The sequence below is a fragment of the Pristiophorus japonicus genome, chromosome 2, assembly GCF_044704955.1.
Source record: "Pristiophorus japonicus isolate sPriJap1 chromosome 2, sPriJap1.hap1, whole genome shotgun sequence".
NCBI classification, from domain to species: domain Eukaryota; kingdom Metazoa; phylum Chordata; class Chondrichthyes; family Pristiophoridae; genus Pristiophorus; species Pristiophorus japonicus.
Window position 1 is genome coordinate 197,534,820 of NC_091978.1, and position 15,411 is coordinate 197,550,230.

At 44.8% G+C, this 15,411-nt stretch overlaps 1 protein-coding gene across 2 annotated transcripts in view; it reads right to left on the reverse strand.

Moving 5' to 3' along the window:
* Window positions 1-14,595, reverse strand: part of LOC139232910 (sodium-dependent phosphate transport protein 2B-like) — a 203,439-nt gene extending 188,844 nt beyond the window's left edge. For both annotated transcript variants that reach the window (XM_070863407.1, XM_070863412.1), the window contains exon 1: window positions 14,429-14,595. In XM_070863407.1, coding sequence (XP_070719508.1) covers window positions 14,429-14,509 — 81 coding nt within the window. In that variant the 5' untranslated portion in view covers window positions 14,510-14,595. The remainder of the gene's footprint in view (window positions 1-14,428) is intronic.
* Between the last annotated feature and the right edge of the window lie 816 nt (window positions 14,596-15,411).

A 15,411-nucleotide genomic window follows, 5' to 3' on the forward strand; every position in this document is an offset into this window, starting at 1 on the left:
TAGATTACAGCGTGAAGGGATCATATCACCAGTCAAATTTAACGAATGGGCCAGCCCCACTGTTCCCGTGTTGAAAAGTGATGGCACTGTCAGGATTTGTGGAGACTACAAGGTTACGATCAACCGAGTTTCGAAACAGGATCAATACCCATTACCGAAGGCTGATGACCTGTTTGCAACACTAGCCGGGGGGAAGTCGTTCACAAAACTGGATCTGACGTTGGCCTACATGACACAGGAGCTGGTCCACATATTGAAGAAACTTATGTGCATCAACACTCATAAAGGACTGTTTATCTACAACAGGTGCCCATTTGGAATTCGCTCGGCTGCAGCCATATTTCAGAGGAACATGGAGAGTCCCCAGAACCGTCATGTTCCAAGATGACATACTGGTCACAGGTTGTGATTCCGCCGAACATCTGAACAACCTGGAAGAGGTTCTACATCATCTGGACAAAGTGGGACTCAGACTGAAATGCTCGAAGTGTGTCTTCATGGCACCGGAAGTCGAATTCCTGGGGAGGAAAATTGCTGCTTATGGTATCAGGCCTACGGACTCGAAAACCAAGGCCATCAAAAATGCACCCAAGCCTCAGAATGTGACGGAGCTGTGTTCGTTCCTTGGTCTACTCAACTACTTCGGTAATTTCTTACCTAGATTGAGCACCTTATTAGAACCACTGCAACTGCTGCTAAGAAAAGGCGACAACTGGGTTTGGGGTGCATCTCAAGATAGAGCTTTTGAGAAAGCTACTAATCTGCTTTGCTCCAACAAGCTGCTGGTACATTATGATCTGTGAAAGAGTCCAATATTGGCCTGTGATGCTTCATCATATGGAGTTGGTTGCGTGCTCCAACAAGCTAATAAGTCGGGCAAATTACAATCTGTATCATATGCTTCAAAAAGTTTGTCAAAGGCGAGAAGAGCCTACAGCATGGTAGAGAAAGAAGCCTAGCCTGTGTGTATGGGGTAAAAAAGATGCATCAGTACCTGTTTAGTCTTCAGTTTGAACTGGAAACAGATCACAAGCCACTCATTTCATTGTTTTCGGAAAACAAAGGTATCAATACCAATGCATCGTACCGCATCCAGTGGGCGCTGACATTATCTGCCTATGATTATGTCTTTCACCATAGACCTGGCACTGAGAATTGTGCCGATGCATTGAGCCGTTTGCCGTTACCCACACCAGAGGTGGAAACGCCACAACCGGCAGACCTACTGTTCGTCATGGATGCTTTTGAAAGTGAAGGAACCCCTGTCACGGCCCAACAAATTAAGACCTGGATCAACCAGGACCCAATATTATCGGTTGTGAAACGTATCCTTAGTGGTGATTGGTCTGCCATACCCAAGCAAATGTATAAGGAGACCAAACCTTACATCCGTCGCAAAGACGAACTATCCATTCAATCAGATTGTATACTGAGCGGTAATTGTGTTGTTATGCCCAAGAAAGGCAGAGAGAAATTTGTGCATGATCTACATAGCACGCATCCCGGTATGTGATGATGAAAGCCATTGCCAGATCTCATGTATGGTGGCCTGGAATTTACTCTGATCTGGAATCATGTGTGCATCAGTGTAACACTTGCATGCAGCTTAGTAAAGCACCAGCGGAATCACCGCTCAGTCTGTGGTCATAGCCATCTAAACCATGGTCCAGGATCCACATTGACTTTGCAGGTCCTTTCCTGGGAAAGATGTTCTTAGTTGTGGTGGATGCTTATTCCAAGTGTATAATCGTGTCATCCAGCACATCCATAGCTACCATTGAGAACCTTCGTATCATGTTTGCTAAGCATGGTCTACCTGACATCGTTGTAAGCGACAACGGATCTTGCTTCACCAGTATAGAGTTTCAAGAGTTCATGAAACTCAATGGTATCAAACATGCGAGGTCAGCACCATTCAAACCCGCATCTAATGTACAAGCTGAGCGTGCAGTACAAACCATCAAGCAGAGTATGAAATGTGTAATTCAAGGTTCATTGCAAACTCGCTTGTCATGCATATTGCTTAGTTACAGGACAAGACCCCATATGCTTACCGGGGTCTCCCCTGCTGAACTATTGATGAAGAGAGGTCTCAAGATCAGGCTATCTCTTGTCCACCCTGATTTGAATAATCGTGTTGAATACAGACGTCAAAGTCAGCAAGGGTATCATGATCGCGCTACTGTGTCACGCAACATCTCTATCAATGATCCTGTGTATGTACTGAATTATGGTCAAGGTCCCAAATGTATCGCCGGTACTGTTACAGCCAAGGAAGGTAACAGAGTGTTTATCGTTAAGCTCAAAAATGGGCAAACATGCAGGAAACATGTCAATCAGATAAAGCTGTGGCACACGGATGAACCGGAACAGTCTGAGGAAGACACAATCAGTGACCAACCAACCTACCCTGAGTCATCAGAGGACTCTGCTGTCATCAATGAATCTGGACTTTCAATCCCTGACATGGTCAATAAATCTGGACTTTCAATCCTTGACGTGGTCATTGCCACTCCCATCAGATCGGTTACCCAGCCCCCAGTCATAACAGACTTAGAACGCTCGCCCAAGGCTGGAGTTGAACTAAGAAATTCAACTCAGAAGCGGAAAGCCCAGGACCGTCTCAATTTGTAAAAAGACCGTTACTAATAACTTAAAGGGGGATATTGTCATGTATGTATGCTTGGGTTTACTAGCCACCAAGTGGCGCCACTGTCGGAGGTCATTGGGCTGTGCGCACGTGTGTGCGGCCCAGTTATAAAAGGCTAGCCATCTTGTAATGTGATCACTTTGGGCCCTAATAAAGTAGAGCCAGGTTTGTATCTGTTCGGAGTTTACAGTATTCAGTCTATTGAGTTATTGCATACACAAGTTCACAGGTGTTTCAACGAACAACTTAATATTCCAGGTCCTGAACTACATACATCGGGTGGAAGATGCCTGTGCATGGATTTTTTTAACGTGTGGTGGCTGTTACACACCAGCCACGACATGGGCTTGACAGAGCTAGGTCTTGGTTCAGTGGCAAGACAACTTGAAACCTGCTCTGCTGCACGAGCCTAGTGCGCGCACATATCGCAGTGTGGGCTGGCCCATGCTGCCACTGGGCCCTCGCCTCTCCTGGGCCCCGAACCCATGCCTCTCCTAAGCCCCATCACGGCCTTCTACAATCTTCGCCGCTCCTTTACCCCGACCTCAACATTCCTGCTGTACCTGCCCACGCTCCAATCACCGACCTGGACCTTGATGACATCCCTCTTTGCTGCGTCACCTTCCTGCACCAGCTCGCGCTGCACCTTTCTGTGGTATGCCGCCACGCTGCCCATGGATGCTCGCCGCTGCTTTTATGGCCCCGACCTGCCGCTGATGGTCTCTCGCAGGTCGGGGCCATAATGTGTGAGATTTCACAGTGCATTTTAAAAATGATGCCTTTGTAAGGCACTGGGATGTTTTTCTATGTTATATCATCATCATCATAGGCAGTCCCTCGAAATCGAGGAAGACTTGCTTTCACTCTAAAAGTGAGTTCTCAGGTGACTACACTCCAATACGGGAATTACAGTCTCTGTCACAAGTGGGACAGACAGTCGGGTGGGTGGGGAGTCTGGTTTGCCGCATGCTCCTTTCGCTGCCTGCGCTTGTTTACTGCATGCTTTTGGCGCCGAGACTTGAGGTGCTCAGAGTCCACCCGGAAGCTCTTCCTCCACTTAGGGCAGTCTTTAACCCAGGTGTCGGTGGGGATGTTGCACTTTATCAAGGAGGTTTTGAGGTGTCCTTGAAACGTTTCCTCTGCCCACCTGGGGATCGCTTGCTGTGTAGGAGTTCCGAATAGAGTGCTTGCTTTGGGAGTCTTGTGTCGGGCATGTGGATGATGTGGCCCACCCAATATATTGTGGTGGTGGCCTAATCATTTGGTCAAGCTAACCACTAATCACCTCATCGCAACTTAAGAACAGAAATTCTGCTGTGAAGATTTGCTCAAGCTGATCTCCCAGCCTCTCCGAACCAAAGTGGGAGGCTTCCATGTACTTTGTTCAAAGTCATGACTTACGGCAGAATAGGCTCAAGGGGCTGAATGTCCTACTCCTGTTCCCATGTCAACAGGAATAGATTCTACTTTCTCAATGCACAGATCGTGTGCAACTCACAATGCTGCATCATGCAAGCAAATGCTAATTTCTCTGGGAATTGGCACAATACCTTCTTGGCACCAACAAGAGATATTTGTGTCACTTTCATACATGGGACTTGCTCCTGAATTTCACATTTGGTCAATATGGTGCTTCCGTTTTTCTGGTTATTAAGTTTAAGGACCAAAAAATCCATACTTCACTCCCAATTCTCTGATCTGTGCTGGAATTGGATAGGATGCTGGGCCACAAATTTTCTCTTACAAAATTCATCCCCAGGTTTGATCCCCAGTCTGCACTGAATTAGTTGAGTCCAGCCGGGGCAGCAGTACGGTCAATTCAATTGGCCTCAGTTCCTTTTGGGTAGGCAAGGTAAAATCAATATGATCATGAGGAGGTAAGCAAGAGGGTCGATGAGGGTAGTGCATACAATATAGTATATATGGACTTTAGCAAGGCTTTTGATAAGGTCCCACATGATAGACTGGTCATGAAGGTTAAAGCCCATGGGATCCAGGGCAAAGTGGCAAGTTGGATCCAAAATTGGCTTGCAGGTTACAAGCAAAGGGTAATGATTGATGGATGTTTTTGTGACTGGAAGGATGTTTCCAGTGGGATTCCGCAGGGCTGAGTACTGGGTCCCTTGCTTTTTGTGGTATATATCACCGATTTAGATTTGAATATAGGGAGTATGATTAAGAAGTTTGCAGACAACACTAAAATTGGCTGTGTGGTTGATAATGAAGAGGAAAGTCATGGGCTGCAGGAGGATATCAATCTACTGGTCAGGTGGGCAGAGCAGTGGCAAATGGAATTTAATTCAGAGAAGTATGAGGTGATGCACTTTGGGAGGGCTAATAAGGAAAGGGTATACACATTAAGCGGCAGGCCACTTAATAGTGTAGATGAACAATGGGACCTTGGAGTGCTTGTCCACAGATCCCTGAAAGTAGCAGGCCAGGTGGATAAGGTGGTTAAGAAGGCTTACGGAATGCTTGCTTTTATTGGCCGAGGCATAGAATATAAGAGCAGGGAGGTTATGCTTAAATTGTATAATACTTTGGTTAAGCCACAGCTGGAATACTGCATGCAGTTCTGGTCACCGTATTATAGGAAGGACGTGATTGCATGAGAGAGGGTGCAGAGATTTACTAGGATGCTGCCTGGAATGGAGAATCTTAGTTATAAGGACAGATCGGAAAGGCTGTGTTTGTTCTCATTGGAACAGAGGAGGTTGAGAGGAGACCTCATCGAGGTGTACAAAATATTGAGGTGCCTGGACATAGTGGATAGTAAGGACTTATTTCCATTGGTGGAAGGGTCTATTATGAGGGGGCATAGTTTTAAGGTGATTGGTGGAAGGTTTAGAGGGGATTTGAGGGTGGGCTTCTTTACGCAGAGGGTTGTGGGGATTGGAACTCGCTGTCTGGAAGAGTGGTGGATGCAGAAACCCTCACCACTTTTAGGAGATGGTTGGATGGGCACTTAAAGTGCAGTAACCTGCAGGGTTACAGACCTAGAGCTGGTAATTGGGATTAAACTGGATGACCTTCTGTTGGACGGCGCAGATATAATGGTAAGTACTGCAGGGAATAGAATACGGCCAGGGCGATCTCCTGGACTAGTTTCGATCGCCTGGATGGGTCGGAGAGGAATTTTCCCAGATTTTTTCTCCCTAAATTGGCCTGGGTTTTTATCTGGTTTTTGCCTCTCCCAGAAGATCACATGGCTTCGGTTGGGGTGTAGTGTAGAATGTTTCAGTATAAGGGTGTCGCAGTTGTGTGAGGCGGACTGGGGGGTGGGGTAGTCCTGATAATTAAGGATGACATAAGGACAGTAGTGAGAAAGGATCTTGGCTCAGAAGATCAAGAAGCAGAATCAATATGGGTGGAGGTAAGAAATAACAACAGGCAGAAAATATTGGTGGAAGTAGTTTATTAGGGCTCAATTTTCCCCAAACCTGTTTTCTGGCATATTACCAGAGTTGCGCCGTTTATTTAGGTCCAGAAATGCACCAGAAAAACATGTCCAAACTTTCCCCGATGTTTGTACTGTAATTTGGAGCCGCGCAGCATGACCAGTCGCCTCGGGGGGTGGAGCCTGCGGTCTGCACCGGAAAAAACAGCCGGGTCTTCTGCGCATGCGCGGGGAAAAAAACTGAAGTTCTTGATGTCGCTAAAATGGCCGCGCACGCACAGTAGAGCTTCAAGTTGGCAATCGGCAACCGGTCCGCTGTGGCCCCCGAGTGAGTGCTTGTCAGTTTGCTCCCTCCCCCACCGTGCCTCTCCGGTCCCAAGCGAGTGCCGGTCCAGGTCCGCTCTGCTTCCCGCCCCTAGCCCAGGCCTCCGGTTCAGTTCCTATGGATTGGAGGGTAGATAATGTAACCCCACTTTTTAAAAAAGGAGGGAGAGAAAACAGGGAATTATAGACCGGTTAGCCTGACATCGGTGGTGGGAAAAATGCTGGAATCAATTATTAAAGATGTAATAGCAGCGCATTTGGAAAGCAGTGACAGGATCGGTCCAAGTCAGCATGGATTTATGAAAAGGAAATCATGCTTGACGAATCTTCTGGAATTTTTTGAGAATGTAACTAGTAGAGTGGATAAGGGAGAACCAGTGGATGTGGTGTATTTGGACTTTCAAAAGGCTTTTGACAAGGTCCCACACAAGAGATTAGTGTGCAAAATTAAAGCACATGGTATTGGGGATTAAGTATTGATGTGGATAGAAAACTGGTTGGCAGACAGGAAGCAAAGAGTGGGAATAAACGAGTCCTTTTCAGAATGGAATTTCAGAGTGATTAGTGGGGTGCCGCAAGGTTCAGTGCTGGGACCCCAGCTATTTACAAGATACATTAATGATTCAGATGCAGGAATTCAATGTAATATCTCCAAGTTTGCAGATGACACTAAACTGGGTGGCAGTGCGAACCGTGAGGACGATGCTAAGAGGCTGCAGGAGACTTGGACAGGTTAGGTGAATGGGCAAATGAATGGCAGATGCAGTATAATGTGGATAAATGTGAGGTTATCCACTTTGGTGGCAAAAACAGGAAGGCAGGTTATTTTCTGAATGGTGACAGATTAGTAAAAGGGGAGTTGGAACGAGACCTGGGTGTCATGTACATCAGTCATTGAAGGTAGGCATGCAGGTACAGCAAGCAGTAAAGAAAGCAAATGGCATGCTGGCCTTCATAGCGAGGGGATTTGAGTATAGAAGCAGGGAGGTCTTACTGCAGTTGTACAGGGCTTTGGTGAGACCACATCTTGAATATTGTGTGCAGTTTTGGTCTCCTAATCTGAGGAAGGACGTGCTTGCTGTTGAGGGAGTGGAGCAAAGGTTCACCAGACTGATTCCCGGGATGGCAGGACTGACATATGAGGAAAGACTGGATTGGCTAGGCTTATACTCACTGGAATTTAGAAGAATGAGAGGGGATCTCATAGAAACTTATAACATTCTGACTGGACTGGACAGGTTAGATGCAGGAAAAATGTTCCCGATATTGGGGAAGTCCAGAACCAGGGGTCACAGTCTAAAGATAAGGACTAATCCATATAGGACCAAGATGAGGAGAAACTTTTTTTCACCCAGAGAGTTGTGAACCTGTGGAATTCTCTGTCACAGAATGTTGTTGAGTCCAGTTCGTTAGATATATTCAAAAGTGAGTTAGATGTGGTTCTTATGGCTAAAGGGATCAGGGGGTATGGAGAAAAGGCAGGGGTGGAATACTGATGTTGCATGATCAGCCATGATCATAATGAATGGCGGTGCAGGCTCGAAGGGCCGAATGGCCTGCTCCTGCACGTATTTTCTATGTTTCTATTTTCTATGAATGGCCTCCGATTTACTTACCTGCGTTGATTTCTTTAACTCTCTGCAAGGATTTTGTCGAGAAGCCACATACGCTGGCCTAAGCAGAAATGGAGTAACTATCAACTGACCAAAGTTCCCTAAATAGCCAGAATTGCTTACGCCCCCTTTTGAGGAAAAAAAACTTACCTAAAAAAACGTAACTAAATGAGTTACGCTAGTGCAAATTGATTGGAGAAACTGAGGATGTTTAAGTTAGGCCAGAAAAAGCAGCCTGCTCCAAAAAAACGGAGCAAATCACTGGGGAAAATTGAGCCCAAGACCGCCAAATAGTAGTTATACTGTTGGACAGAGTATTAATCAAGAAATAATAGGAGTTTGTAAGAAAGGTAATACAATAATTATGGGGAACTTTAATCTGGATATAGATTGGACAAATCAAACTGGAAAGGGTAGTCTGGAGGAAAAGTTCATGGAATGTATTCAAGACAGTTTCCTAGAATAATACGTCATGGAACCAACCAGGGAACAGGCTACTTTAGATCTTGTTTTGTGTAATGATACAGGGTTAATGAATAAACTTATAGTAAAGGATCCTCTAGAAAAGAGTGATCATAATATGATAGAATTTCACGTGAGTTTGAAATTGACATTCTTAAGTCCAAACACGAGAATCTTAAACTTAAACAAAATCAATTACGTAGGTATGAGGGGCGAGTTGGTAGATTGTGAAATTAGATTAAAATGTATGACAGTAGATAACCAGTGGTAATTATTTAAAGAAATTATTTAAAGAAATAAAAATTCCATGTGAAAAGTGATTCATCCGTGGCTAACTAAAGAAGTTAAGGATAGTATCAGATTAAAAGAAGAGGCTTATAATGTTGCAAATAGTAGTCGCAAGCCTGAGGATTGGGAGAGCTTTTGAAACCAGCAAAGGATGACTTAACAATTGATAAAAAGAAGAAAAAAGAATGAGAGTAAATTAGCAATAAATATAAAAACAGATTGCAAGAGCTTCCACAGTCTGTAAAAAGGAAGAGAGTAGTAAAAGTAAGTCTTGGTCCCTTAGAAGCTGAAACAGGAGAAATTATATTGAGGAACAAGGAAATGGCAGAGACTTTAAACAAATACTTTGTATCTGCCTTCACAGTAGAAGACACAAAAAGTATCCCAACAATTGTGGGGAACCAAGGGGCTAATGAGAACAAGGAACTTAAATTAATTAATATCAGTAGAGAAAAAGTACTTGAGAAACTAATGGGACTAAAAGCTGACAAATCCCTTGGATCTGATGGCCTACATCCTAACGTTCTAAAAGAGATGGCTGCAGAAATAGTGGATGTATTGGTTGTGATCTTTCAAAATTCCCTAGATTCTAGAATGGTCCCAGTGGATTGGAAGGTAGCAAATGTAACCCTGCCGTTCATGAAAGGAGGGAGAGAGAAAACAGGGAACTAACTATAAGCCAGTTAGCCAGACAGTCTTCATCGGAAAAATGCTGGAATCCATTATTAAGGAAGTGGTAACAGGGCACTTAGAAAATCATAATATGATTAGGCAGAGTCAACATGGTTTTATGAAAGGCAAATCATGTTTAACAAATTTATTTGAGTTTTTTGAGGATATAACTACCAGGCTGGATGAAGGAGAACCAGTGGAAGTCGTATATTTGGATTTCCAAAAGGCATTCGATAAGGTGCAACTTAAAAGGTTGTTATGCAAGATAAGGCCACATGTATAATGTATTAGCATGGATAAAGGATTGGTAAAAAAACAGAAAACAGAGAGCAGGGATAAACCAAAGAAGAGGCATATAAGTTGGCTAGAAAAAGCAACAAACCTGAGGACTGGGAGAAATTTAGAATTCAGCAGAGGAGAACTAAGGGTTTAATTAAGAGGGGGGATATAGAGTACGAGGAAGATTGCAGGGAACATAAAAACTGATTGCAAAAGCTTCTATAAATATGTGAAGAGAAAAAGATTAGTGAAGACAAATGTAGGTCCCTTGCAGTCAGATTCAGGTGAATTTATAATGGGGAACAAAGAAATGGCAGACCAATTGAACAAATATTTCAGTTCTGTCTTCACGAAGGATGACACAAATAACTTTCCGAATGTACTAGGGGATAGTGGGTCTAGTGAGAAGGAGGAACTGAAGGTTATTCTTATTAGGCAGGAAATTGTGTTAGGGAAATTGATGGGATTGAAGGCCGATAAATCCCCGGGGCCTGATAGTCTGCATCCCAGAGTACTTAAGGAAGTGGCCCTAGAAATAGTGGATGCATTGGTGATCATTTTCCAATAGTCTATCATCTCTGGATCAGTTCCTATGGACTGGAGGGTAGCTAATGTGACACGACTTTTTAAAAAAGGAGGGAGAGAGAAAACGGGTAATTATAGACCGGTTAGCCTGACATCAGTCGTGGAGAAAATGTTGGAATCAATCATTAAGGATGAAATAGCAGCGCATTTGGAAAGCAGTGACCGAATCAGTCCAAGTCAGCATGGATTTATGAAAGTGAAATCATGCTTGACAAATCTTCTGGAATTTTTTGAGGATAGAAACATAGAAACATAGAAAATAGGTGCAGGAGTAGGCCATTCGGCCCTTCTAGCCTGCACCACCATTCAATGAGTTCATGGCTGAACATGCAACTTCAGTACCCCATTCCTGCTTTCTCACCATACCCCTTGATTCCCCTAGTAGTAAGGACTTCATCTAACTCCTTTTTGAATATATTTAGTGAATTGGCCTCAACAACTTTCTATGGTAGAGAATTCCACAGGTTCACCACTCTCTGGGTGAAGAAATTCCTCCTCATCTCGGTCCTAAATGGCTTCCCCCTTATCCTTAGATTGTGTCCCCTGGTTCTGGACTTCCCCAACATTGGGAACATTCTTCCTGCATCTAACCTGTCTAACCCCGTCAGAATTTTAAACGTTTCTATGAGGTCCCCTCTCATTCTTCTGAACTCCAGTGAATACAAGCCCAGTTGATCCAGTCTTTCTTGATAGGTCAGTCCCGCCATCCCGGGAATCAGTCTGGTGAACCTTCACTGCACTCCCTCAATAGCAAGAATGTCCTTCCTCAGGTTAGGAGACCAAAACTGTACACAATACTCCAGGTGTGGCCTCACCAAGGCCCTGTACAATTGTAGCAACACCTCCCTGCCCTTGTACTCAAATCCCCTCGCTAGCAGAATGGATAAGGGAGAACCAGTGGATGTGGTGTATTTGGACTTTCAAAAGGCTTTTGACAAGGTCCCGCACAAGAGATTGGTGTGCAAAATTAAAGTACATGGCATTGGGGATAATGTACTGACATGGATAGAGAATTGGTTGGCAGACAGGAAGCAGAGAGTCGGGATAAACGGGTCCTTTTCAGAAAGGCAGGCAATGACTAGTGGGGTGCCGCAGGGCTCAGTGCTGGGACCCCAGCTATTTACAATATACATTAACGATATAGATGAAGGAATTCAGTGTAATATCTCCAAGTTTGCAGATGACACTAAATTGGGTGGCGGTGTGAGCTGTGAGGAGGATGCTAAAAGACTGCAGGGTGACTTGGACAGGTTAGGTGAGTGGGCAAATGCATGGCAGATGCAGTATAATGTGGATAAATGTGAGGTTATCCATTTTGGGGACAAAAACATGAAGGCAGAATATTATCTGAATGGTGGCAGATTAGGAAAAGGGGAGGTGCAACGAGACCTGAGTGTCATGGTTCATCAGTCACTGAAAGTTGGCATGCAGGTACAGCAGGCGGTGAAGAAGGCAAATGATAGGGAATTTGAGTATAGGAGCAGGGAGGTCTTACTGCAGTTGTACAGGGCCTTGGTGAGGCCTCACTTGGAATATTGTGTTCAGTTTTGGTCTCCCAATCTCAGGAAGGACGTTCTTGCTATTGAGGGAGTGCAGTGAAGGTTCACCAGACTGATTCCAGGGATGGCTGAACTGACATATGAGGAGAGACTGGATCAATTGGGCCTTTATTCACTAGAGTTTAGAAGGATGAGAGGGGATCTCATAGAAACGTATAAGATTCTGACAGGACTGGACAGGTTAGATGTGGGAAGAATGTTCCCGATGTTGGGGAAGTCCAGAACCAGGGGACATAGTCTTAGGATAAGGGGTAGGCCATTTAGGACTGAGATAAGGAGAAACTTCTTCACTCAGAGAGTTGTTAGCCTGTGGAATTCCCTACTGCAGAGAGTTGTCGGTGCCAGTTCATTGGATATATTCAAGAGGGAGTTAGATATGGCCCTTACGGCTAAAGAGATCAAGGGGTATGGTGAGAAAGCAGGAAAGGGGTACTGAGGGAATGATCAGCCATGATCTTATTGAATGGCGGTGCAGGCTCGAAGGGCCTGTTTTCTATGTTTATATTTTCAGATTGACAGGCTGTTACTAGTGGGCTGCCTCAAGGATCAGTACTTTGGCCTCAACTACTTACAATCTATCGTAATGACTTAGATGAAGGGACCAAGTGCAATATATCCAAGTTTACTGATGATACGAAACTACGTGGGAAACTAAGATGAGAGGAGGACGTAAACAGCCTGCAAAGGGATATAAACAGGTCAAGTGAGTGGGCAGTAAGCTGGCAGGTGAAATATAATATGGGGAAATGTGAGGTCATTTACTTAGGTAGGAATAATACAAAACCAGAATATTTTTTAAATAATGAGAAACTATTAAATGTTGGTGTTCAGAGAGATTTAGGTGGCCTCATACAAGAAACACAGAGAGTTAGCATGCAGGTACAGCAAGCAATTAGGAAGGCAAATGGCATGTTGGCCTTTATGGCTAGAGTGTTGGAGTACAAGAGCAAGGAGGTCTTGCTCCAATTGTACAGGGCTTTGGTGAGACCACACCTGGAGTACTGTGCACAATTTTGGTCTCCTTATTTAAGAAAGGATATATTTGCTTTAGAGGCAGAGCAAGAAAGGTTCACTAGATTGATCCCTGGGATGAGAGGGTTGTCCTATGAGGAGAGATTGAGTAAATTGTGCCTATACTCTCAGGAGTTTAGAAGAATCAGAGGTGATTTCATTGAACAAGTAAGATTCTGGGGGGGATTGACGGGGTAGATGTTAAGAGATTGTTTCCCCTGGCTGAGGAGTCTAGAACTAGGCATAGTCTCTGGATAAGAGGTTGGGCATTTAAGACTGAGATGAGAGGAATTTCTTCACTCAGAGGGTTGTGAATCTTTGGAATTCTCTGCCCCAAAGTGTTGTAATTGAGTATATTCAAGGTTGAGATAGATAGATTTTTGGGCACCAGAGGAATTAAGGGATATGTCGAGTTGAGGTCGAAGATAAGCCATGATCTTACTGAATGGCGGAGCAGGCTGTATAGCCTACTCCTGCTCCTAATTCTTATGTTCTTGTGCTTAAATTCTCCTTTACTGTACTCTTTTGCACTTATATTGGGGTTTAACATGTCATTTCAAACTGCATATGTTGTGGAATATTGTGAAGTGTACAGTTCAGAGAACAAGCTGTGTATGTCACAACGATCACATACCTCATCTGGTAAGTTTTGATTATTTTTGTCACATTTTAGTGTACCATAAAGATAAACTGTCCAAAGATTGGAAGGCAGTGCCTTCGAGCTGTGCAAGTCAGGGTCCTAGGGCTAGATTTTCCAATTTTTTTGCATGCTTAATTCCCACTTAACATCCATTTTACCGCTGAAATGACGTACAACGCCCAGATATCGCCCATTTAGCCACAAAATGGAAACTGACGCCCATTTTTCAGAAATTTATCGGCGAGCGTTATTTTCCCCATGTGCATAACGCTGGGAAAAAATAATACCGCCTGACCACCTTTTTTGGGCGGAATCATCAGAATGGGCGAAACCAACGGTCATAATATCGCCCAGCGTTAGTTTCCGCACGGAATTAACACGGAGATTCAATAATACCGCTTGTCCATTTTTTTGTGTCATAAAGATCATATTTGCTGAAACTAACGCCCAGGAGATCACCCAGCGTCACTTTCACCACCTCGCATAGATATCACCCAAAATATCGCTCGCCCAAAAAAACGTCCGGAAAAAGTGGAACTGTTCTGAACTAATCCCAGCGATGTGGCTGCCATTTTTAAAATCGCAGCTCGCTTCATTCAAAAGGCTGCTTCAACTTCGGGGGAGTTTGGATTGACTCTGGAGTTCTTCTCAGGTGAAGTGACCATCTCAACAGATATATTTTCAGACTATTGCGGGTTTGCTCTAGGTGTATTTTAGTGAGGAAATTATTGCTTCTAATCAATCGCTATTATACTTTCTTTGCAATGGGGTCAGCCATTTCTCAGCCTGCATCGATTTGATTAATACGCAGATGCTGTAGAGTGCAGATGGCTCAATGTGTGATGCACATCATTATGTGCCCAATTTAAGATGCGCAATAATGAGGAGGGAGTGCAGACTATACACGTACAGGGAAAAGAGGTCTTACCTCAACGTGTCCGACCATACCTGTCTTCGAAGACTGCGTTTCCACAAGGTGGTGATCAATGAAATATGTGAGCTCATCAGGTCACATATGCAGCCTGCCATCAAGATATCAGTGTCGGTCGAGGTCAAGGTCACCGCGGCACAATCTTTCTAAGCGTCCGGTTCCTTTCGGGCCTTCGCAGTCGTGATTTCCCCTCTGTCTCACCATGCCACCCATCGCTGCATTAGACAGGTCACGGAGGCCCTGTAGGTGCAAAGGATGGACTTTATTAGCTTCCCCATGACCACGGAGGCTCAGACTGACAGGGCTGGAGCATTCTACCACATTACTAAGTTCCCCAGGGTGCAGGGAGCAATACAGTGCACTCACATCGCCATGCGGGCATCTTCTCAGGACCTAGAGCTTTTTCGTAACAGAAAAGGATTTCACTCCCTGAAGGTCCAACTAGTTGTCGACCACAATCAGATCATAATGGCAGTGAATGCCAAATGCCCAGGCAGCTTCGATGAGGCTCACATCCTGCATGAGAGCGCTGTCTCTGACATCTTTAAGAGCCAGCCACAAGGACAATGCTGGATGCTTGGTGATAACCGATATGGCCTAGCCACCTGGCTGATGACCCCTCTGCGTGACACCCACACCGAGGCTGAGAAGCAATACAACCAGAGCCACAGGGACACACGCAATGTGGTCCAGAAAACAATAACTATGCTTAAGCAGCGCTTCAGATGTCTGGATCACTCAGGAGGGGAGCTACAATACAACCCTGAGCAAGTAACTAAATTCGTGGTCGTGTGCTCCATGCTGCACAACCTGACTATCAGGAGGGGACAAGAATTGCCAGAATGGACTGATGCTCCACCTCAGGCAAGAGGACGACCGGGGGCTGGACGCTGACCTCGGGCCAGACAATCAGGCTTGCTATGCAACCATGCCCACGAACCCCTCCAGACTGCAGGAAAGGGCCCGTGGTGACTACATGGCTGTAAGACTCTTACGTGAG